This window comes from Anopheles stephensi, chromosome 2 (assembly GCF_013141755.1).
Source record: "Anopheles stephensi strain Indian chromosome 2, UCI_ANSTEP_V1.0, whole genome shotgun sequence".
NCBI lineage: Eukaryota > Metazoa > Arthropoda > Insecta > Diptera > Culicidae > Anopheles > Anopheles stephensi.
In genome coordinates, this window is record NC_050202.1 from 22,330,684 (window position 1) to 22,357,141 (window position 26,458).

A 26,458-nucleotide genomic window follows, 5' to 3' on the forward strand; every position below is an offset into this window, starting at 1 on the left:
CCAAATACCAATCGCCACAGCTCCATAGACGGCTTCGTTAATTGGGAGTCAGTCGGGTGTGGGATCCATTCCAACTACGACAACTGCGTCATCAAGCTTCCTAACCACATATCTACCTTGTAAGCCGAAGCAATAGCCAACCGACTTGCTGCTGAAGAGGTCCGACATTCTGAACGTAATCTACTTAAAAACCCCCACATCCAACTCCTTGACGACATCCGCTCATCACCTACAATAGTTTTCGGTTGGATTCCGGGTCATAACCACACCGCTTTCTTTCACACAGAGACGTCATCCGGTTCACTAACGCTGGCACAATCTAGACCTCTCCACAAAACTTCGCTCCATCCATCTTCTCGACAGATCCAGTTCACCTCTTGGCAGCTTCTGTGGTGTAGACATTACCGTCTGCCACATCGTCATCGATTGCCATGGATACACTACACACCGAGACACCTGCCAACTTGATACCGACCTAGCCATCATACTTATTGCGAAAAAATCACCTGAAAAACAACAGCAAAACTGCCTCATCCATTTCTACGCATAAGCAATCTGTACCGAGAGATATGGTTAAGCAATAGTTAAGCCTTATTCGCAATAGTTGTAACACACATATGTGACAATAGACAGAAAACAGTTGAATGAGGTCCCAAAGATCCAAAGCCAAATCCATACCCTGACATACAGTGATGACATAGATATCATTGGTTCGAGGCTTTCCTATGTAGTAACAGCTAATCAAAGAATAGAGCGAGAAGCTCAAAATTGCATCTTTGAAGCCTAAAGCCCTCCAAAATTTTAACTATCTTCGGCTAAGAGTCAGCAAGGATAAGGGGATAGATGTTAATCTATTTCCAATATTTGCAGCAAACAAATCTCGCAAAGGCTCCGGTGGGCTGGTCATGCTATGAGAATGGCAGAAAAGCCCCTTAAGACAACACGTCCACTAGAAAAGGCACGATGTTGGATTGGCAAAGGACAGCTTTATAGCGTGAGAGGAATTGAGATCTTCCTCTGCTGACCTTTTGCATAACGAAGCCACGTTCTCACAAAGGATGCTGAGTAACGATCACAACGAGGGGTAGACAAGTTCTGCTTCCTAGGTGCGATCGATAATTCTGATAACAGCCAGAGCAGCAAAATAGTATGGTGAATCTCTACTGGCACGAGTCGTTACTTTGACGATAATGTTCTACGAAATATATAACGAAGAGTTCTCTTCTTAGAGCGAACTAAGGAAAACATATCCCGACGATGGTCATTTCCGGATGGATCGAGGATTCGAGGATTGTTTCAGCAGGCCAAGACCGCAAAGCGGTTGTAGCGCCTGATAACTCGAAGGACTCGTGCCAGTAGACCATACTATTTTGCTGCTCAGGCTGTTATCAGAATTATCGATCGCACCTAGGAAGCAATGACGGAGACCTCGAACATCCTGACGGGCGGCAAAGCTAAATAGCAAAGGAAGGTGAGGTCCTTTTTCCTGGAAGGTGCTTGTAGGTGTTGAGCTTTGAAGCTAATTGGATCAAGTGCAGCCGTAACCGTAAGTACGATGCCAACTTCCACTACTATTCTCAACTTTTCTCAATAAATTCTTAATACCCATCGTTGATCGTTAAACGGCAAATGAATGACGAGTAAAACAAACCATTTATATTCTAATCGCTTCCCCTTCTTCTTCAACAATACCCCTTTTCTTCTATATTTGCACTGCTTCGAACAAGGAGTGTGTGTGCGCGTGTATGCATGACGGGGTAATATTAATCATTTTACAATTCTCATACTGCTCCCCTGCTACTATGTTGCTGTGATGTGGTATAGTTTCAATCTTGTTCTCTCTTCGTCAGCACTCGGGGGGGGGGGGGGGGGGGGGGGGGGAGAAAAAGATAAAAATTCTTTGACTAGTGTTTTACAAACACGTTGTACTACTTGCACCTGCATCATCGCTCTTTCGCTTCCATTTTCATCGCTGCTCATGCTGCTGCTGTTCAAATTCTTAACACCCGGCCTCTCTATATGTACACAGTTTCAAAACATGTTACAGCATCCCTGTTTTCTTCTCGATTTTCCACTATTTAAAAAAAACAAAACAAACAATCATCTCCACTAACGACACAAATGCTTCCCTGGCGGAACTGATCACTTGCGACGCAAACTCTCTCTGAAACTCTCTCTCTCTCTCTTTCTATCCCTTAACTAGTATGTACAGGCATAATGCTTTATGCGTGTAACAAACCCCATTGCAAGCATTAAACCCCTAAAAACAAATCACTGCGAAGGGAATTGCGAGCTCACGCACAGCATTGGAACGGAAACCGATAAGAAAACCGAGTAGAGGAGAGGAGTTAAGGGTGAGCCGCCCAAGGATTGTTGTGGAATGCGAACACAATACTCAGTACGCCCGTTCGGTTGCCGCTGCCCGCCTTGCCGCTTTAGTCTAGCTTTAAGCACTCGCTGAAGAATTTACCAAGCGTGTGGTAAAGATGGGGCCGCACACCTGCCAGACTATGATCCTCGTCTGGGTAGCTCTACAAATGGTGAAGAAAAATTGGACAGTTTGTAGGTGTTGAGGTGGTTGAGCTTCTGCACCACTACTTACCACCTGCTTGAACATAATGTCGTGCGTTTCGAGTGCGCGGGACAGTTGCATCGCTTGCTGGAAGTGTACGTTGTCGTCGTACGTACCGTGCACGAGCAGGTACGTCCGGTTGCGGAACCTTTCGTGCAGGGCAGTTAGTCGGGATGTTTCGTAACCATGCCGATTGTCAGCCACCGACGGCAGTCCCATGTAACGCTCCGTGTAGATGGAATCGTAGAACAGCCAATCGGTAACGGGCGCCACCGACACGGCACACTGGAACACGTGTTTGGTGTCCTGTGCGAGTGCCATCGCGGAAGCGTAACCACCGTAACTCCAGCCCCAGATAGCGATCCTTTCGGGATCAATGAAGGGAAGCTTTTCCGACAGCTTCTTCGCTCCTTCAATCTGATCCTGTACCTCCACAGTACCGAGCTTACGGTAGATCTGGTACAAAAGCTTATCACCACGCAGTCCACTACCACGGCCATCAATCTTGGCGTACACGACCGACCGGTTCGAAGCTAGATGAGTTCCCCAACCGATCGACCACGTGCCAACGACATTTGCCGAGTTTGGACCACCGTAAACATCCACCAGCATCGGGTGCTTAACAGCGGCGCTGGAAGTATTCGTTCCGGGTGGGATGAGCAGCATAGCCTTCGCCGTGAATCCATTGTCGAGCTCAACCTCGTGTATTTCTACCCGCGGTATCGCTTTACCCTTGAGCGCACGCTGCAGATAGTCGTTCGATTCCCAAATCTTCATCAGCTTCAGCTGCACAACTGTATTAAAGAAAAATTGAACATAACGTAAGAATTTTGCTCACTTTGGAGTGCCTCTTTAACCTACCCTTGTTGGTCACACTCCACTGGAACACGTGCGTCCACGGTACGTTAGGACCACGCGCTTCCAGCACCAAATAATTGCCACCGTTCGGACTCATCTGTGCGTTGAAGAAGCTTTGCTTCGCACCCACCTCCACATCACAGGTCAAACACTGAGGAACCGCATTCGCTTGTCCACCATCCATCGCGTACACATGCAGCACGTGCGACTCTTCCGCCGTGTTGGCCGTGTAGAAGATCATATTGCTTTCCGCATCCCACCGCAGAATGTCCTGCACAACGAACGTCCCCTTCGTCAACGCTACAGCCGTACGCTCTGTGGTGGAGACCATCGTCACGTGCTTATAGTCACCGGCAGCACCTTGGCGTGAAGAAGCAATGATGAGGAAGTGTGTTCCGGCACCGTTAAACACCGGCGCACTGAACAGATCCAACCATCCGCCCATCTGGCTAATTTCATGCACCGTCCTACATTGGGGCATTCCGGGCACCACGTCCGGCGTGCAGGAACGTATAATCGCATGATTCTGGACGCGGTTCTTCCAGATCGTTATGAGCCGTTCCTTCGTCCATCCAACGCTCGTAATGATGTGGTCACGGTTCTGATTCACCAGCTCGCCCGGTGGCTCAATCTCCTGCAGCTTGCGTGCACGCAGATCGTACTGGAACAGGTGCACCTCGGGATTTTTCGTACCCACCTTTGGGTAGTGCAGTGAAAGCTCACGCGGATACTGATAGTCCGGGTTGCCCGGTGGCCCATAGATGGGGATCTTCATCAGCGGCGTTTCCGTGTCGTTGAAGCGAATGAACGCGATACGCTCACCGTCGGGTGAGAACCAGGTGGCAATGTTGGTGGAGAACACCTCCTCCTCGTAAACCCAATCCGGGATACCGTTGTAGACGCTTGGGCTACCGTCGGTTGTGATCTGCACCTCCGCCGCGGATGGCGTTTCCCGGTAGTACAGATTGTTCTGGTAGACGAACACGAACGAGTGGTTCACAGGGCTCCATTCGACCAGGTTCAGGGCGCGCTAAAAAGAAAACAGTTAGACGAAACGGGTGACGAAAAGTTGGGACTCCCATCAACGCACATACCCTTTGTCCGCCAACTGTTATCGGGAAGACCTGCTTGGTCGTCATATCCACGATATCGTACAGCGCCAGGTAGCTGTGCCGGAAGATCTTACTGTAGCCACGCGCCACCAGCAGATACTTCCCATCGGGTGAGAGATCAAACTTGAAGCCCTGCAGCTGCTCCTCGTTCGCCACACCGAGCAGTGTTTTCGTGTCGTTCTGCTCCGGATCGTACACCATCACCGAACCGAAGTCATCGCGGAAGATGATCTTCCCATTCGCGGTCCAGGTACCGGTAAAACCGGCAGCCGATAAGCGACCCTGCAGGAAATCTTCCAACGTGATCGGTTCTCCCTCGCGGATGATCGGGGCCGTTTCTGGACCACTTTCTTCATCGTTGCTGGCCGTTAGGATGACGACGAGTGCGACGGTAACTACGGTAACGATGACGGCAACCGTACCGAGCAGAAGGTACCACCGAAGGCTTCGTTTGCCAGAGCTGACGAGTTCCTGGAGAGATGGGAGGACAACGAGAATGGAAGGTATGTAAGTTTCAATGGAATTAGATTAGAGACGTAAGTAGTCCCCCCTGGTTGACAGATCCCTAGGGAAGTAATCGCATTTGATTCAGTGAAATAAGGACAATATTTGCATACAATCTAAGCTAAAAGTCATTTAAATTGTGGCGGCCAGGCAGCCATTTTCATACTGCAGGATCGCAAATCGCATCTCATCCAGACCATCCATCTGACCGTACGCAGGACTGACTATCCCTTCTTCTTCATCTTCCTTGGCACTACAACCTCGAGAGGTCCCGGCCTACCATTTTTCGGTTTCTGTGACTTGAATTTAACCGTAGCAAAGCAGTCAGCCCGGCCAGCCTATGGGGAGAGGCGGTCTGGATGGGATTTGAACCCCGGTCCTGCCTGCCGTGCTTAGACTGGCGCCGCTGTCGCCTAGGTCACCGGACCTCCCCAGCGGCGGTGCCTGAACTGGAGAACTGAGTCCAGTCCTCAAAGCAAGTCAAGGAAGCCAATTGTGGTAGGTCAGTTTTGAACTCTTGAAATCCATAAATCCGGTTTTTAAAACTCCTTTCACCGTGTACAAGGAAGGCAGCATGCTTTTTTCTATACATGGGTATACAAAAAGATGTACATCAAAATGCAAGAATATTTCGTTTCCCTCTGCCTTGGAATACGTAACTAAGATCGCTTCATTAAATTGTCCAAGCACTACGATCAAAAGTATACTCTCAATGCATTAAGATGTTGACTCTCAGGTGGACTGTTCATGTCATGAGAATGACACCGGACTACCCAGCCCGTAAAGTCCTTTTGGTTCGACCATACAGTCAGAGGAGGCGTGGTAGGCCCAAATTAACATAGAGTGATGGCGTGGAAGCTTCCGTCAAAACTGCCGAGGTAATGGATTGGCAGACGACGGCTCTACACATCGAGCGGTGTCTAGGATTGTTGCCTGATAAGTTAGTCAGTAAGATGTTGACCAGATATAGCTTCCGCCACCAAAAATATTTGAGCCCAAAAATGGCTGAAAGGACTTTTCCTTAACTTGCAGGATGTCGGCAAAGTGCAACAGATGCCAGTCCCATAAATGGAATAATTCTAAACAGAATCTAGAAGTGGTTCGAATATTGCTATTACTATCCCAAAAACCTTGTGATAAGTCCTATTGTTAGACGATCAAGGATCATACAGCTTTCACACGGGATTACATGTCTGACGCCACGTGTCACTAAAAGGAGTGTATCTTATCCGTTGTTACCTAATGTTCTCTCTACTGTCTCTAATTTTAAAAGTAGTTGTTAAGAACCTTTCAACTTGACAATTTACTCCGAGTATAGTGTCTCATGAAGGTCTTCATTGAAATGAAGCTAATCGTCTTGGCACTGGTCAAGTAATCTTCACAAGAAGCTTAACACCTGGTCCACATCCCTATGCGCGTTCAGCCTATTCCGGGGAAACTCACCGTGAATCGGACAAATAAATACATCCATCCCTCTATCTGTCCACCAATATCTAATTGCACATTTTGGAGCAGTTTGCCCCGCGCCTTTATCGACATCCAATTGTAAAGGTTATTGATCGTATAAATAAGGAACATGTTGCCCTGTCGGCAACATCTTATCGAAATCGATAGCCGCTATATTGAGCTATTGTTGGTAACAATGTTATCTTAACTTAAGGGCCAGGACAAGTGTGACGAGTCACGGTCGTACGTACGTATTGCTAACCAAATCGAGCGCGATAATCTTTGGTAAGATTCAATTAAGGGGTAGTAATTGGTGATGGCCCGGCCGGGGGAAGAAGATCTTTCCTCATCGAAGGCAAATAACTCAAAAGGTATTTCCGTCCGTGTTTTCCCCCCGATAGTTAGCTCGATAGTCCTTCTATAATGTCGTTCGTTCGTGTCTTTGCGGACCGCATTACACGCGCACTGAGTAACGTAACACAGTGCGGACACAACCGGTCACGAGAAACCTGTTCCTGGAGCCTTTCGTAACAGAGCTCCGAACTTCCGACCCTGGTACAACCGACGGAGCGTCCCGCGCGAGGAGTACTTGTTGGTACCAAGGTCCGGACCAAGGGAAAGTGGAACCGATCCGGAAGACACTGACTGAGCGTTTGGCTCGTGATGGCGGCACGTCGCTAATTGCCAACCATAGCAAGTACGACCCAAATTCGGTGATTTGAGTTTTCATTTTCATGCCAGTCACACCGGACCGAACCGAAAATGGGGCCATTCCTTTCCCAACTTTGTGGACCGTTTGGAGGTGTAGTGGGTTGGGTGGCTACCCTCTCGGCACGTCGGCATAAGACACACCACGATGCTTCACGTGCCCGCACTTACCACCTGCAAAGAAAGCACAAGGAACAATGTTTGCTCATGAAATCGGTACGGGCAAGATCGTTGACCACCGCCACCGCCACCGGAGCAAGTGGAATAGTGTCCCGGGGTGTATTACGATCGCGCATCGTTCGACGGTTGGCCATTTATCGGTATTTACAATTTCGCGCACTACGCAACACGCGACCATTTGGTGCTTGGGTAGTGTAAGCGAGAGGGAGCGAAATGTTTATTATATTATGCAACTGCCAAGCATGGCGCAATCGAAGGAAATGGTAGCAAAGAAGAGACTTTAGCCATGGCTGGCGGGACGAACAGTTTTGCAGCTGGAGTGTGAAGTTGATTGATTCACTATACAGCCGCTTGTGGGACTGTTTTTGTTTTGTGCAGCTAAGAGCTCTTCCTATTCCAAACAAAAACCGTTGCGCTTAAGATTGGGATTTGGAAAGCGTATTTACCTGATCCGATTGTCCGATCTCGATGGAATTGCCACTGGAAGCTGCCATGTTGGAAGACTCGTTCAGTTGTGGTGCCACCGTTCTCTCCACACTTTAGTCAAACACACACGCGCACACTCTTCTACCCCCTTTACAATCTAGAGGGAGCTAGAGAACAGTTCACAATATTTGTAATTTTTTGCTATCCCAATTACTAAAGATTGTAAGACAAAATGGTAGAAAAAAGTGTTTCCCGCTTCTGCCAGAAGCACAAGCTCTGATCGCCGAACTGTCTGCCTGCCCGTCGGTGACTGAATCCCACACCCTACCCTGGCAGGCACGGCTTATTTCGGTCGGTGGTAAGAAGTGTTGCTCGGTGGTAAAACTGCAGCAAGAAGCTTTTTCATGTCACACGGTGCTGTTCTATCGCGCAATACGCCTTTTCGCCTGTCAGTGAGGGTAAATCCCATCTGTACAAACATCCATCCGACCAACGTTGGATAAGTAAGTGAGTGAGTGATACCTCTAGAAGAGTTCCAGCTAAATGTTTGTGCGCCCTGCCCTGGCGGTGGAAAGAAATAATCGAACGGAAATACAGCCATCGTTTTTTGCTCCGATTGTACGTGGAAAAAAAGGGTGGCACGCAATAACAGATTCTTAAATACTTGAAAGAGATTCTTCTCCTCTGGAAGACAAATAAATTTTGGCTGGGTGGTGGTGCTGTGCTGTTTTCTTTTCTGGGGCATGGTGCGTGTGTGTGTTTTTTTATCGGCAACGGATGTAGTTCATTTACAACTACCCCGGGTTTTCGCTCGGTTAAAAGCCGGAATCGAAGGGTGTGTGTGCTCAATCAAAACCGGCATGTTTTACCTGAACGTGTGTGTTCGATAAGCGCACCAGCAGTGATACTTACGGAGCAGTGTACTATCGGTATCAGTAATTAGTGAACATTAGTTTTAGTAGGTTAAAATCATAAGGGCAGTGGTGTTAGGGCATGTGGGTAGAAAAGAAAGATAAAAGCACAGTAAAGAAAATTGTCTAACGCAGAAAAGAAAACAACTTTTTCATACAACTTTTTACTTGTATAACAGAATGTGTTATACATTACAAAACCTATTTGTTGAAAGCTGTTTTTTAGCTGTTTTTTGAAGTAGTTCAAAAAATTAAAAAAGGCACAGTCAAAATTTGATCAAAATTGTCAATAAAAAATTGTGGCCGTACTTCCTCCTATTTTTTATTTTATTGTACAAAGTATAAATTTTTGCATACCTTTTCCGAACTTAAATGAGTCGGAGTAATCTTCTGATCACAAAGAATAGCTAATATAAAAAAAAACCTTCTCTCTCTCTCTTTCTTCTTGGTCTTACGACCTTTTCTGGCTTTCAAGACTACATAGTTGGATAGTCAGTCCTCATTACAGGGGAGAGGCCCGGACGGGATTTGAACCCCGGTCCTGCCATGTGATGATCGGCACCACTGTGGCATTTACTACCGGGCCGCCCCGGATAAAAATAAACCTTATTCAGGCTGCCCTAACCATAATAAGAAGAAATATGATAAACAATTTATCTGGTGGGATCAGCTAAATATTATATATTCTGAGCTATTCATATCAATTATTAATTATACAATTTTCGAATACACTTCCGTTACTATTTATTCCGTAAATATTCCTTAAACGTCGTATTAATTTTGAATAAAATCTCCAAACACTTGATAAAGACATTAAAGCACAGTCAGATACGCCCAGAGCATACGTTGTGATTGGGAGGCAGACCATCTCTAAAAATAGCATCCAATGAAAAGATAAATTGATAACCCATTGATAAAACCGTCCAAGCAGAAACCGGGACCGAAATTCGTCACTGACTTGATTTCCTGCCCGTGGTTCGATTAATAGAGCCAATCTAAACGATCAATTTAATGCTTTTTGAGAAATGATTTCTCTACCCTGCTCTATCCCCTATCCAACCAGTAACGATCCTTCTACCGTAACGCTTCCTTCTGAAAACCATCCAACAGCTTTGACACGATGAAACTTCCTTCCTGGTGGTGTCTTGTGACGATTACCGCAGTGGACGTTGTGCTTAAATTACCGTTTAACAGCACCTTGACAGCACGTGACGAGCACTGTCCGGAATCGGATCCGGCACGGGTGGGAAAAGAATTGCAATAGCGAATTAGCAACCAATTTTCCACGCCTGCAGCGCAGTGAACAATGTTTGTAAATTGTTTCCAAGCACTCGTGACTACTCAAGCTCTCGCTCTCACTTGTGAGCTTTTCAACCATCGAGAATCACTTATTTAAATAATATATCGTGTTTAAGTGTTAGTTATCTTCCGTTACGGTGTGACGTACCGGAAAATTGGGTCTTAAGTTTAACACTATCGGGCAATAGAATGATTATTTGGCATTTTTCGAAATAGTTTTATTATTTAAACTTTGTGTGCATTAAGAGATGACATACGTTAAGGGTTGGCCGACTTCATTCAAAGCAGGCTGTAGGAAGTACTTAGCAGCGAATTTAGGAATTAATCCTCTACAAAATTCAAATGATGAGATTTTGCATGGGATCAATAGAATAAGTTTAAGGATAAGGATCTCTGTAAGAACTATATAGCACCAGACGCAACAAAGCTCTGAGAACCAAGTGTGTTGGTTGTTACTCAGCACACTCTTTAAAGATATTAGCAATTCCAGCCTGAGTAAACGCGGTCTTAAATCTGCAAAATTCTTATGGGATGATTCAACCTCCACAGCCATCTCAATCACGTTATTGAGAATGATGACCAGTGAATCATGATACAGATTGCATTCTTGGTTAAATTAATCATAATTTAGAATATCATCATAATTCAACTAGTGGTGGGACTGGCTTGATATTGTTTACTATGAGCTTGTTCGCTTAATTGAAGCTGCTAAGGTGAATATTTCTTCATTGTAGGATTTTGGGATGCTGTTGGCCTTTAAAACACAATTCTAATTCGTGTCTTTCATTGTCATCTAAAAAAAAAATCTAAAATGTGCTAGTCGTGAAACATCTGTTAAAAAAAATTGACCCGGTAATCCATAAAACCGTGTCAAAAGGCCTCTTAAATGAGCGTGGTAAAACGCGCTTCACTTGCCCTACTTATAATAACAGTTAATCATATCAAAAAGACCCTTGGAGTAGTATTTATCTGCATTCCAAAAGGTTCACCACGTGTAGCACACTAACTGTTGCCCTTTTGCTGGAAGGATACAATGTGTGCGCTTCCGTGGGCCTAGCGACAAGGGCGCAACGAGTAGCACCCCCTTTCTCCAATGATTCGGAACGATTCGCTCTAATTAAGGTTCATCTAAAACTTATCCAATTTGATTGACCGATTTGTCACCCGCCGGCCGGCCAATGGCGATTGGTCGTCACGGACCAGTTACGTTACACACGCACGGGTTCTGGGAAGCGCAAATATTGCTGGGCGATGAGTAACGGTAACGACCTTTCGGTAACAGTCCGCTGGTGATGTTAAGAGAAAGAAAACAACATCCACAAAGCCGACGCGTTCTTTAACTCGTAATCCATCATCGTAGTGTGTGTTCTCAGTTCGATTAACATTAATTAACTCGGTCCGTTGGGACGCGCTTCTTTGGTTATTGGGCAGCGAGGCCTCGGCTTCCTAAAGATTCCTCACTTTATTGCCCTTTAAGGGTGGCGACAAAAATGGAGACGCAAAAGTACTCAACGATTACCAGGCACTGGCAAGATATTCACTCTGCACTTGAGTTCATACATTACCATCCACAAGCCGCGCTCGCGGCATGTCCTGAGTCGGCACATACAGAGGGGTTAGGGCAAAATCTGGTCTGATCTAACACAGCTGGGTAAGTGGCATCTGTCTTGTAAGTATTCATCCCTCCCCTATGTCCACCATTTCGAAAGGATAACATTGGAAGGAAGCTTTGGGGAGACCGACGGGGGGCTATAAAGTGGGCACCCAAACACACACGCCGTATGGCGTAAGGAATTGCACCGTCAGGATGCACTCAGGATGCACGTTTGCATTTTTCATGACGATGTCGTCTTGACGGGCTCGACCGTGTACTGGTACCAGGAAAGCAACAACAAAAGCACGAGGAAATGGAAACAGCATAGTCTCTCGTAGCATACGAGCATCATCACATCCGCTTCTTCTTCTCAAAAGGACCTCTCGAGGAAACGGTTTTTACCCCCCTCCCCAGTCTCCGTGGACTGTTACCTTCCTGACCTTAAGGGCTATCCGTACCATTACTACTTCATCCCGCCACACACCAGCCATCCGGTCATCGTTAAACTGTCACTTATCACACGGCCCTACCCGACGTATGCCGTTGAATGTCCAAAGTGTACATTATTTATGAACCTTGACGTTTGCACACCTTTAGTGTTTAGTGCCTCGGGAACTGGGATGAAGGAAGTAAAGCAAATCTTACCTCCGGTGTTACTTTTCGTCACCGGATTAAACAATGTTTGCCATCGATAAACCGAGGGAGGGGACATTTTAATCTTCCTGTGCGAAGGGGACATTGTGCGAACTATTGAAGCTATCGGGAAACGTTAGATTGAAACACCTCAATGGAAGTCAAGCGTTTCCGTTCAAAGCAGCATTCCGTACGATTTCGTTTTATCCTCTGTCGGCACTTGGGCTATGTTTCTGGTAAAACTAAATAGCGACTTACAATGGGAGAAGGAATTTTTAAATTGATTTTTAAGCATTTCTTTGAATGAAACCTCACCCCGAGAATTGATCTCGCACGAACGTTGGAAGAAAAACCTTACTGGTGGTGTTCTGTTCCTTTTAAAAAAAAAGGTTGCGGCTTCTTTGCAGATTTTGTTACAAAGTATCAAACACAATGCTTTCAACGTGATTTGAATGGGGAACATGGGGAGGCGAAAACCCACGATTGGTAAATTGCTTAAAGACTCGGCTCGGTGAAATAAGAAGCGTGAGCCACATTTTAGAGGCAAACCAGTATGCAAAATACGGAACGGCTGACATTAGAAATTCGTTTCAGGTGCAATACCGTTTCGAGGGGAACCGTTACCTACGACAACATCTCGGACGTATTGAGTAACACAACCGTCCGCTGCCATATGTAGCTCACTTTCCCTCCCTGCTACTTGTTTGCCTTACAATCAACTGCAATTGTTTGTAAGCTTAGAAAGCCTCAACACATGACACTCCGCCATCGATCTCCCGCTCGATATGGGTTGGAAGTACAGCTGTCACGGTGCTACTGGTTGGTGAGTGGCTAGATCTATCACTTAACACTGACCCCACTTCCATTGGAGGGGTCAATTTCTTCGGGAGAAGAAAACGCCCCTGGAGTGGGGCGTTCGAACTGATTGACACTACCCGGGCGTCTACCCAGTGTGTCTAGTGTGATCAAGATTCCACGAAGCTCGCAATGATAAGCACTCAAAAAAACACGATCTCGATGACGATGGTGATGGTGGTGAGATGGAACGATAATGATAATGATGCCATCAGCTGTCGGGTTTTTTAGATGCAACCGTACAGGTGGGTTGATACGGAGCGTTACAAAAATGGCAAACTGTCATATCTGTCATGCGATTGAGATTAGAAATGTCAAACCACTATCGCTCGTTGATGGTATAGTTGCTTGTTAACAAATTAGTAGACGTATGTAGGAATTTGTATGACACAAGAAAAGATAAAAAAAAACACATTGATGGAGATAGGAATGAAAGTGGACTGTAACTATTTCTAAATAATTAGAAAGTGAAGCTATTTGTTATAAGAACGGAAAATTAAAAATTTAATTGAAAGAGCACATGATTTTAATGAAAATTTATTGAAAGTAAGCTAAGGATTAAAAAAAGTAAGCATTAACTAAACACAAAGATAACAATAAGAGTTGATACACAATTGAAAATATTTGTATCTCTCTCTTTTTTTGGAGTATCTTGGAGCCGAATGGACTCTTATGATCGCCAAATGTTAAAAAACAAATTTTTAATTTAAAACAAAACTAATCAGACGTTGGAAATCTGGTCCTCTGATAGTCTCTGATTTGTATGAAGGTCTACGCCAATGGTCAATCAGATTTTCATTTCGTTTGTTTGTTGATAAATCCACAAAATCCGACGACTTAAGGTCAACCAAGCAATCTGATTTGTCCGATCAATAAATGATGGTCCTTCCTTCCTTCCTCAGCTCGCCAGGTCTCGGCCTGCTATTTCTGACTTTCTGTGATTGGATAGGGAGGCGATCTGGATGGGAATAGAACCCTGGTCATACCGTGCCATGGTCCGGAAATTATGGTCGCGCTGCTCCATAAAAATTAGTATCATATTCATGTATCGCGTCCGATGATGACCATGTACATAGACGTATGTTCCTTCAATTGGAGTCCTCAAACGGAAGACATCGCAGATTCTTCCTTCATCCTGACGTTAAAGTCAGTAAAGATCATCGAAAAGACATCACTAGAAGCATCGTTCCAACTTGTACCTACTCATGTTAGCCACACTGTGTATTTCATCACAATAGTATTTCAACAAACCCCCATGCAAACGGACTGAGAATTTCACATCCGTTCATTGTGACATTTTCTGATGATCTTTGCGAGAGCTGACCTCACGAGAGCTAGATATCACCCCCACTGTCCTACTATACACAAACTGGTAAACCTTGAGCAGCCAATTCCACCACCACCAACACCACCAAAGAGCCCACCTATTAAATTAAGTCAGGAGCCTTGCAAGAAGTCTTGCCGTTATTCCGATCGGAGAACTTGTGCAAACGCAGTGGACACCACCGTCAACCAGCCTCCGCGGGTATGAGATTTTTTCCTAACCATCCAAAACAAAAACCAAAACCAAAAAGGCATCGATCATGCTCAGGAAACCGGTTTCGATCGGTAAGATTCAATTGGGAGGTATGCAGAGACATGAGAAGCAAAAAATTAGCCTCACGATTCCTGCACAACAAGCAGCACATTAAGATTGCCCTGTACGGAGCAATCTTTCGAGAAGAAGTTCTTCTACACTCGGGTGTTTTGCTAATGTTAGTTCATCCCACTCTCCCTTTTGCCTTGTTGTTTGGGGGGGGGGGGGGAAACATTCCCTTTCTGTCACCTTTACCCGACCAGAAGAGCATGACGTAAAGGAATCAGATAAACAAGTCTTACGAAATGGCACATCCGTCTTGGGTGTCTCCGTTCTCGGGTCGTCAATAGATTTTTGCGAGATGATAACCATTACCTGTCATTTGATGTAATTGCACTTAGCAAAACATGTGCCAGACATTTGAGGGAATGTCATTGGAAATGAATTCTTACTGGCCACTCGACTGGGATTTTGTTTTCTTCCTTCGCTACTCACTTCGGTCCAGCCCAGTCTTTTGTTGCCCTTGTGTAGTGAGGGAGTTAGCGCGGAATTCTCTCGCCCAACTTGAACACATTATCAACGATTAGGCGCAGATTAAGGTGCTTGAAAGGTGACCATAAAAGATGTTTTATGATCAACCCTCGTGATGAGCGCATAACGACCCGCGACGCCTGTTATCAGCTATTCGTACGTTCTTGACGAGCTATCAAACTGTGTTACGATGACTTTAAGTTTGCTTGAGTAAAGAAGATAAGTCACACAAGAGGCACCGAATAAAACTCAAAATGAAGTGAAATTAATTTTAAAAACCTATAAATCATGAAGAGGAAGGAGTTGTCGGTATGTCTGTCGTGGCTATAATTTAACAATGTTCATCCAACACATGTACACACAACCAATCCATCATTTTAACACACACACACACACACCTTATTCTCGCGTCCGTTCTACTACGCTAGAATGCAGTTTGTATGCAGATTCTTCGGTGTAAATCAAAACCACGTTCCACGTTCTCGGCCACGTGCGCCGGCGACACCTAGAACGCACACACCAAATCGTGCAGCGAGAGGTGGTGAACAACAGAGTTTGTAATAAAAATAATCCAAAGGAGACAAGAAGAAAAGGCGAACATGATGATACATTGCCATTTTACAATGCCGATGGCGTAGGGCTCGCGATGAAAAAAAAAAAAAGGTAACCCAAACAAGGAAGCGAGCATAACGCCGTTGATCATCGTGGAGTTGCAACAACAACGACGCACAGCCACACAGCGCATTACAGTAGCCGTTATTTAATTTGATTTTCTTTTTCATTCACTCACGCTGGTGGGCTCCAGTTGCCCACACTGGTGCATTGGACTAAAAAGGGTACGGGCAAGCAATTTACAGCAGCAACCGTGCGTCCACCACCACCACGGCTGTTTGTTTGGCTTTCGTCGCGGCCATGCTGTGTCAGTGGACAGCGGCCGGACACGGTGTTTAGAGAAAGCTTACGCAGTGTGAAATCTAATTGGAAGTGCACAAATTAGATAACAATACAGATTGGCGCTGGGAAACACCGGGGAAGGGTTTTGTGACGTTAAGGTATTCTTGATGTTGCAATCTGATGCATAGGACACGGATCTTGTGTTGGCTAAGTTGTTTAAGATCTATCACCCTCTATTACTATTGGATGACAGCTGTCATTAAAATAATTTGACACATTTGCGAAACACACACACACACATCCAACGCTTCGCAAGCACAGCTCTGGCGGAACAGTTAACGATCAGTTTGATCGTTTCCATGGTTACTGGTCTCGCGGGTGCACTTACACACAGACACAAGCATTCACACGCATTTTTTTTTTTTTGACGGTTCACCTCGTTTTGAAACCACTCGGTCACAAGGTTGTATGACGCTCCTTTTTTTTTGCTTTATGGTCACGATCCACAAATCACAAATCGGATCACCGAATTGATGACGGTGCAGCACAGCAAGCAGCGCAAATTAGCATACGAACGAAAGAGAACGTATCGTCGCATTACAATCTGACTGACGTACAAACGTTGCCATACGCAACACAGAAGAAGACAACAATAAAAAAACGTCGCTGTAGAACTCACTGGCCACTTACTAAGGAAGGGTGTTTTTGTGTGTATTTTTTTTCCTGTTCAACTCTTAATACTTTCGCCACTTACACCAACACACTTAGCGTCGGTACGCACCTTCATGCAACACTTAAACCAAGTGGACAAACGCCGCCGAAAACGGTGGGCCACACACACCCGAATACCGGACCGCACGCAACGAACACCACGCGGAAATTGGTGGCGTTCGGAATCTGCGAGCATCGGTGCAGCAACGCACGATCACCAGCGCCCCATTCCGATTCGAGCAGTGCTGGTCGGGAGAGCCGAGAGCGAGAATTGGCAGAGACTCTCTCCGGTAGTTAAGCATCGCATAGGAAAACGGGGGGCCTGGCACGCAATTTTTCTCTCTCCCTATTTCTCACAAATGGAGGGAAAAACTGTGCTCGAATTGAATCGCTCGCATATGGGGAGGGGGTGGTGGAAAATTGGGAAGCTGCATCCAACTGATTGTGATGATTTTTCAAAAATCAAAAATCCATTATGATGATACTGTGTTTTGCTTGTATGCTCACTTTCTCTCCGTTTCATGCATATGAACGCTTTTCCGCGAAGAGGGGAGAATTATTATCGGGTGCATTGATTTGCTTCAAAAATCCAAACCGCCATTAGCTGTACGCTGGTAATGAGGCGACGCTGTGCAGTGGAGGGAGTGCTGTGTGGAGCGATAAGGTCCATCAATCCGTCATGATGATCATCGTGAGGTTTAAATTGGTGGTTTACTTTCACCGAAAATCGAAACGGAAATATCACACGCTTTTTGTTGTATATAATGAGCAAATTTGGTTTCTGTTTTGGTTCCATTTTGGAAGTACAACAATTGACCTTAAATAATAGGTTTTTTGTTGGCAAGGTTTAAATGTTTTTTTTTTCTATTGGGAGGAAAACTGCTTGAGGGGAATTGAAGTTACCCAATGTGGGTCTCTTGCTGTTTCCCATTTAAGTGCGCCCGCATTTAATGTCACATCATTTGTCGGATCCAATGTAACCGATATAGCTATTACTTTCTCACCGTCACAATTCAGTTTGCGGAGTTGAGGACGTTTATAAAAAAGTAAAGCTCTTGCTGAGATATAAAAAAATGTTTAAACTTAACAAAACTATGTTTACAATTGTTGTAGCGAACAATCAGAGAACAGTCACAAATACTTATTTAAATTTAAAAGATTCTGAAATCTACTTCAACATTAACTAGTCACTTGTTGTTTAGCAGATATGCCAAGAAAACGAGTAAGTCATCCGATAAAAGTCGCACGATCGCAAGATCTTTATAACTGATTTTCCAACTCTTGTTCAATACATATATTTATTTATTTATTTATTTAATTTATTTATTTTTGAGAAGGAATACGGCACAACGAATGGCTGTGTGTGGCTGTTAATCACAACATTATGACATGGATGACCTATTCGAAATACTATGAATATCTACGGAATGGGTGACATGGCAGTCAAAGTGTTAATAATCCACCTGTTACATTGAGAGCACTTGCTTACTCACTTGTAGAAATGTTCTGAGTGTCGCTATTTGCTTAAGATCCTAGATAAGATCATGAATAAATACTGAATACTGAACCGAGATGGGTCCACAAATCCAGTGACTCAGAGTGGTAGTTTTCCACTCAAACTTAAACATTACTAACGAAATACAATCATAATAAGAATTGAAGTAGAGTCTCAGAAAATCTAATCTATAAAAATAACTATTGGAATGGCTCAAGCCAGAATTACCGCCAATTGCTGCATTTAAATTCCAAAATTTAAAAATGTTGACCCAATTTGATTCTCCCAACTGCCAACAGTGCTCGAAGCGTTACAAACTGCTCGAATGCTCACGCGAGTAACGCACTCTCTTTATTGAGCATCGTTCTCACAGCTCCACCACGTAACACGGGGGAGCATCAACCGGCATTTAACTGCTCGCACGCTGGACGCTGCATAAACACAACACAACAAACGACGACTTGTTGCCTTTACCGGCGGCCGCACGCTTTACCGCAAGCTGGTGGAAGGAAGTACGAGCCGTGTAACGTGTAACTTGGCCGTGCCGTTGCTAGAAAGTGGTTGAGCAAAGTGGATAAACTTTGCGGTTTCGGTATCGCTTTCAAACCAATCTTCTCACATCTCTGTCTCGCTGCACTGGAGGAGCCACTTGCTTGCCTTTCACTTTCCCTGTCAAGGTTAAATGCCGACGTAACGACGAGGCTAAGAAACGTCCGGTCCTTCGAACCGTAACGCCGTTCGTGCGGGGTTGTTGCAGTTCCTAGTTCTCCTCATCCACGGTATGTCTCATACGCTGCCAAACTGCAATTAAACCTATTATACTATCCCCCCCACGGGTCAGTCGGAGGCTTTCATGTTCTTTTCGGCTGGCTGTGCGGACGGAGAAGTGTCAGGCAGGCCGTCGAGCCGTCACCGTCACCAAATCGGCCCACATGCAGGCATCGGCCTAATCAGGATGAAACCAATTGAGGCACAAACGAACGATTAAGACCCGTCCTTTGCCGACAGTGAGCTGCATTAATTGCCCCCCACACACGCACAACACATCTTCACTAGGAAATCTTTGGCTCCGGCGAAGATGGTCAGGCCAGTACAGAGATTCGAACCATCAGATAGCTGGCGGTCGGTTTCGTGCGTGTTTGGACGCGTTAATGGATGGTAAATGTCCCGCCGACGAACAAAGAGGGTCGATGATGATGGTTCTAGGCCAGCAGGCAAGCTGTTTGCTGTACCGTGTAAACTGAGCTGTTATTGAAGAGATGAGTCCGGAGAGGCCCCAAAAGAGATTCCCATCGATGGGAATCGTAGCAGCAACAGTGGGCCAAGAAAACAATCCATCCTACAACAACTTTGATAAACCATGTGCAATATGCACATGTTCACCCAGTTCGACCCACATTTTGCCAGCTGAGTTCCAGCTAACGACTAGGATTGTGTGATTGTGTACGGCTTGTAAATCGCTTCTGTTAACAATGCAAGGTTGAGTTCGCATTTGCATGAGTTTTTTTTCTTAACAAAACCACCCAAGTGTCTTCATGCAGAGTAAACCAAACACAGGGTGCACAGCATAATGGGTGTGAAACTCGGGCGAGAGAGAGAGCGATAATTGCAAGCATTGTCTACACCATTTCCCTCCTAATCAAAGCCAGGCATGCGAATGGCGCGAATGTATTAAAATGCACCAGCGGGAGCTCTGCATACGGTAGTAGCTCGTCGTGATATATTTACGTATCAGGCAGGTTTAATTACACACCTTTTAGTGCGCTTAATTATTGTGCTTACGCTGGAAGTTAGTCGCGTGTGTAAATTAGCTGTGAAGGGTTGAACGACAATGGATAGAGGAAGCAGTGTTGGGCTTCGATGCATGACGTTGGGTAATTTGGGAGAAAATTAGCGATATATTTATGTGCTTTCTTTCGTGTGGTCAAGGATTATGTGCGAGCTAGTTGACTGTTTCAAATTTCCTGGCGGCCCCCTTATGGAGTAAAATGTTAAAGAACTTCCTTTTCATATAAAATAAAGTTAATAATAATTAATTATCATTAGGCCGGAAGAACACGCTGGTTAGGGCACGCAATGAGGATGCCGGACTCATGCCCTACCAGGAAGGTGCTCGCCAGCAACCCGTTCGGTATGAGTCGTAGAGGAGCACAGTGAGCTCGTTGGCTGGATCAAGTGGAGGAGTGCAGCCATGGGCCGCGTTTCCTGGAAACGTATTGGACACCAGGTCATGTCTTCAAGAGAGATAGATAGCCATAGCCAATGAGGCAGGCCAAGTAAGAACAAGTAGCTTAACTTGTGAACAACAATCGATGAACGTCTTGATGAGTGTTGATGCCAGGATACAGGAAGCTGATTCCAACCTGACTCCTTGTGGAGCAGTAGGGCAGCCCAGTATTTCAGAATCAAGGGTGTCCAAAACAATTTAGATCCTCATCATCAATTCTTGTAACGTGTCTAAGGTCTTGCGAAAGTGGTAAAGCTTCGCCAAAAGACATACTGATTCCTGATCAGCAACCTCTTCTGTAGCTGTTATTGAGAAGCCTCCTTATCAACAATATGTAGATCATAAAATTCAGAATGTTTTCAACGCAAAGCTTCAGTATTCTTCGCACCTAAGGGGGGCGGTCTGGTGGCCGAGGTGATAAAGGCGCAGGTCTTCACACGGCAAGACCGGGGTTCAAATCCAATCCAGATCGCCTCCCCATACGCTACGGGTTAAATCAGGCCACAGAAAACCAGAATTTGGTTGTCAGGCCGAGACCTTTCAAGGTTGTAGTTGGAAGGATTCTTGGTCCCGTCGCTGCTACAATGACGAGCCCTACGAGCGAGCTGTGTACGATGATCTCCTCACCATCGTGCAGTGAATTAGAATCGCCAGGCTCCGGTGGGGGCTAGTCACGTCATGAAAATGACACCGGACGACCCAGCCCGTAAAGTCCTTTTAGGCCGTCCACACGGACAGAGGGGAGGCGTGGTAGGCCCAAATTGAGATGAAGTGATGGCGTTGGCAGACGACGGCGCTAAACCGTGAGCGGTATCGAGGATGGGTTGCAGCGGGCCAAGACCGCAAAGCCGTTGTACCGCCTGATAAGTAAGTAAGTGTCAAGGAAGAAGACGAAGAAGAAGAAGAAGGCAGAGACTTGGGCAGCTTACGAAGACAGTCACGACTCTTCTTCGCTCAACTTTCAATGCTCTTTGATGAGTTACCTAAATTTGAGAGCCCTACGTTTCTTGAATTCCCTCGCCAAACCTACTGAAACGCATTTGTTGACCAACAAATGATCATTCGACCTTGAGTAAATTCGACCACCACTTCAAGCAGCACCTGACGCTCAAACGGCTAATACCATGAGTAACCTTCACACAGCAAAGGAACATGTAATGCGATCTTCTCACACTCGATCAACTTCCACCGCGGGGTTCCCATGGCTAGAGACATCGCACACTTCACTTACCTTATACATATCTGCTTTCATGTTCGCCTTACCCCTCGCCGCACGCAGTGGATCAACGTCTACGATGACACCGTGCGCCGTCCGCAACCATCTGCGGCCTGTGGTTAGCGTCGCCTCGGGATCGTCACTGTCGGCGTACTCCCCTGGCTCAGAATCGCTACTTCCGCCCGACACCAGATCCCGGCTGGTTTCAAAATCGTTCTGAGCCAACCGTTGATATGTCCGCTTGTGAGTTCTTACGATGTTCATAATTTCTCTCACGCCGTTAATGGTAGCTTCTTAGTTAGCTGAGGTGAGGTAACGTCAGATGGCTTGAAAGAAAAAAAAGTGCCGTATTAAAATATTTTTCAACAGATTGTATTATCTATGTTAAAAACAAATTAATCTGACGATATGATGTTTAAAATTAAAAAATCCCAAAGCAAGGTCGTCTTCGGTTTGGTAGCAGGAAGGCAGACAAAACCCATCTGTTTTTAAATCAATTTTTTTCGTAATATTTCCAAGGACATCAGGTCAAATGTTGACTCGCCTCTTTCGCGATGCCCTTTCTGTCCGCTTTATCACACTACATCTCGCTCATACCATTCTGCTGTTTTATCTCGCTTTTCCTCCACTGTTTCGGAACAGTTTGTGACTTATCGCAAATGCTCCGACTCAATCTAGGGCAGCTTCAAACTGGAAGCTTCACCGTCCCGCCCCTTCCAATCGCGCACGTTTCCATCAATCAAAGCAAAACCGGAACGGAGCGGAGCACAAAGCCTGCCGGCCACCAGGTCTCAACGTGACCGAAAAATCCCCGACCTAATGATGAACCTGTAGGCCGACGACGACAGCGTGGCAGGCAGGGCAGGCTGTTGTTGACAAAGTGCATGCTTATCATTCTTTGCCGTTGGTGCGCTGTAGATCTCTGGCACAAGTTACATAAAAATCACTGCCACGATGGCGCTTAACTTTTGCAAGTGCAATTTTATGCCACATTTTTCGCAGCCGTTCCCAAGTCCACGGTGAGAAATAAATAGATGCATTAATAATAGAAAATAGACACGCGGCATGGGAAGGGATCAGGGAGTGGCAATAAAGCTTGTTAAAGATCATGTTGTTTGAAAACATAAGACACCGTACTGACTGGCTTGGGGTATGGTTCACCTGAGCCAATGTGAATGGAGGCGGTTGGGTGAATTGAAAAGTTCGCGTTGCTTCTATTTGCGGTTTAGTTCGGGATGTTGAACTGAACGATATCTAGAATTTCAGGGACAATTTATATAGCATTTTGACTAAGGCCTATTTGCCATCTGCTTTCTTATTTTATCTTTTCATGTTATTAGTTTTAATTTTTTTTATTTATATTTTTATTCTAAGAAATATTCAATATTTGGCTAAAGTCTGAATAGATGCCCCCCCCCCCCCACTCACGGCCCTCACTTTTCGCTACTGAGTTACCTTAAATTTAGGAAAAAGTTAAGCAAAAGTTCTAAAATTTGTTGTAATCATAATCTATAATAATTAAAAATAATAAATAAATAATAAATAAATAAATACTTACAGTAATAAGTCTGAAAAATAAACCTTTTGGGTAACTCAGTTGCAAAAATGAGTGTTCGTGAGTGGGGGGGCATCTATTCAGACTTTAGCCGAATATTTTCCATAGTTTTTTTTTTCATTTATTATGTCTGGAAATCAGCCTCATACCTTATTCTTCATCTCTTACATGATATAAATATACTATTTCTGGATTTTTTTAACTTAGCATGCGAAGAGTGATTGTTCTCTTTTTTTATTCATAAAGAACGGCCTGGCCGTATTGCTGAGTGATTGTTTTCAACTCATTTTAAATAAATGAGGTTTGCTTTTTTTAATTTAAATTAATCTTCTTCTTCGTTCTTTTTATTATTATTATTAGACTTATTGATATCGCATAGATGTACACTACAGGGAAAAGGCCCAGATAAGATTTGAACCCCGGTCCTGTCGTGTGAAGACGGGCGCCGCTGTCGCTTCTACCGCCAGGCTCGAGTTTTTATTTAATATTTTTTATTTAAAATGAATAGGAACAACAAACAGTAGAAAATTTATAATTTGATGAATCATTAGGCACACTTTAACCCTACGAATATGCTTTGCATGGACTCGGAAATTGTAACTGTTGGGAGCCTGTATGTATTTAAAATGAATAGGAACAACAAACAGGAGAAAATTTATAATTTGATGAGTCATTAGGTTAAACACTTTACCCCTACGAATATGCTTTGCATGGACTTGGAAATTGTAACTGTTGGGAGCCTGTGTATGCTGCGCTTTATGTGTCACTCACAAGTGACAGTCGATGGTCACCTTGATGACGTGAGCAACAGGACACAGGTAGAGGCTCCCACGAGAGTCGGACTTCTCCCTCGACCGTTAACCAGGACATACCGTATCCGTTTGAACTTATATTTTATCTGTTCGTATTGTAAGACCATTTGTTGTAATTTTAGAATAAATCTAACGTGTATAAAACAGGATACCAAAGTAACATAGAATATACTTTACAGAAATCAGTTTCTTCTTAATTGGGCTCTACAACCTCGAGAGGACTTGGCCTGCCTTTGTCTGGCTTTCCTTGACTAGCTTTTACCCGCAGCTTAATAGCCAGTCCTGTGCAATGACGGAGACAGTCTGAATGGGGTTTGATTCCCGGTACTGCCGTGCGACGACCGGCGCCCCATCAAAATTAATCAGTTTTTTGTTGTTGTTATAATTAAATAAATGTCTCGTCCACAGACAGTTCCACTGACCACTTGATTAAAATTACTGACCAAAATCGGTCACTAACTGGCTGCAATGGACAAAAGAATGCAGAAATACTTTGATTGCCATATCCTGTATCTTCGATGTTGGAATGTTTTTAATAAGTTCGCCAGCATTTCGTGTCACTAATAGAATATAATATACTAAAAGCTTCGTGCTCTACTACTTTGAAGTTTGTCAACACTTGAACATTATAAATCAATCCTGGCAAATTGTGAACATGAAACAAAAACCAGTTCATACACCCGAACCAAACTTTTTGAAAACCCTACAAATTCCCCAACGCTCGATCGATCCACACACCGATCACTACCACACAAGCAATAACAAACGAAACGATCACAAACATCTGATCACACCGTGGAAAATAGCTCCATGCGACCTGAGAAAATATTGAATTTGTAAGTGACGACAAAACGTGCGTCTGCTGGAGAAGTTCCAGCTGAACAAACAAGCTCCGTTTTTCTCTCAAGGTATCGCACAAGCGGGTTGATAAGATACACACCAAAGCAGTATGGTGATGGCTTTTGTTCGAGGAAAGTTATCGATGCTGGAAACACATCATCACTTAGGTGTGCATTTTAATTAACCGGCAACGGGAACTTTCTTTTTGCGAGTCAAAGGCCCACTTGAAATTTGGTGAGCAAAAAAAAAAATTTGCATTTCTGGCTAATCAAGAAGCTTAAGTCTTCTCCTTACAGCAGAAAACAGGTTTACTGGCTGTTGAGAACACAGCATCCCATCTTCGTTTTATTCCAATCAAAATTCTCACCGCTAAATCCAACGGCTGGCATCATCTCTTAACGATCGCCCGATCGTTGTCCTTCACAGCTTCCAACACCGGGCCCTTCAACCAGTCCAACCCAACCGCGGTGTTGCAATAAACAAACAACAACACAGCGGTAGCGTCTGCCACTGACGCACACTAACGTTACACAGACACACTGCTACATTCACATCGCGATCGCGTGGTTGGTTTTGTGGCAAGATGAAGAAGATGCGCTCTCAATCTTGACCTCAAAATCTTCGCAACCACCCCATGGCTACTTGGATGATGGAGGCAAGATCGTTTCCCCTTCCACTACTGCTACCACTTACTTCCGTCGTTTACTTCTTCTTGTTCACCAAACACACGTGTGCACACAACCCCGTACCGCTGAATGGCGGGGTGTGTTTGTGTTAAAAATACGTCGCCTACTAAGTACGCAAAACTCACCCTTTTTTCCCCTATCAGCAGCAAGTCATTGCATACGGGGCATAGTGTACTTGGACACTTTTCTTTCTTTTCTTCACTCCCGTTTGAGATGTAACTTTTTTCACACGGAACCACCTCAATCAGCTGGACCACGGCAACTGAACTGTTGACATTTCATCTGTACGATCACAGTTCTGCAGCATATTTCCACTACTTTTTAAGGTAAAATAATTCACTTCACTTGATCCAGAGCTCAGGGGGAACAACCACGTAAACACAACACACACACTTCGAAACACTCTCACAGCAGCTTTCTCATCCGGTCCGGTTCAGCGAGATCGAAAGTCTTCCCGAAAGATTCGTGTCGGTGCAGCGGGTCTCGCGCGGCCGCGTGTTCGCAAAACGTAGCGTGAAATAAAAACCCCGCGATTCGCTACCAAGCACCGAACCCCGTCGTGGCAGCTCCATTTACCAGTGCCGGAGAACGCGAGAACGGAATTGGTTCCCGGTGGTGTAAGAAAGCACCGAGAGAACGTGTGCGAATGAGCGAGCGAGCGAGAGAGAGTGAAGCGACTAAAGTGCGAGAGAGAGAGCGTCGGTTGGGTGGAAAGAAAAGTGGCTTCGCTTTATGGTCAAGGTAAGGTTGTAAACGTAGGGAAAAGAGGGTTTTCTTGGTTTTATTATTACATTGGGGAATTGGTTTACGCAGAAGG

The 26,458-nt window shown here is 44.9% G+C and overlaps 1 protein-coding gene across 10 annotated transcripts; it reads right to left on the reverse strand.

Annotated features, from left to right (window-relative positions):
- Window positions 1–1,634: 1,634 nt before the first annotated feature.
- LOC118503696 (venom dipeptidyl peptidase 4) lies at window positions 1,635–26,219 on the reverse strand. 10 transcript variants are annotated; one of them, XM_036037249.1, is made up of 6 exons: window positions 25,776–26,219; window positions 21,764–22,074; window positions 4,525–5,013; window positions 3,434–4,460; window positions 2,603–3,366; window positions 1,635–2,531 (listed from the first exon to the last, which is right to left on the reverse strand). In XM_036037249.1, exons 2-6 carry the CDS (start codon window positions 22,010–22,012, stop codon window positions 2,436–2,438), a joined length of 2,625 nt encoding a protein of 874 aa, XP_035893142.1. In that variant the 5' UTR covers window positions 22,013–22,074; window positions 25,776–26,219; the 3' UTR covers window positions 1,635–2,435. The 10 variants fall into 10 exon arrangements, with proteins under 10 accessions (XP_035893142.1, XP_035893140.1, XP_035893141.1 ...); XM_036037247.1 differs by having other exon boundaries at window positions 25,767–26,219; XM_036037248.1 differs by lacking the exon at window positions 25,776–26,219 and adding an exon at window positions 25,323–25,728.
- Window positions 26,220–26,458: the final 239 nt, after the last annotated feature.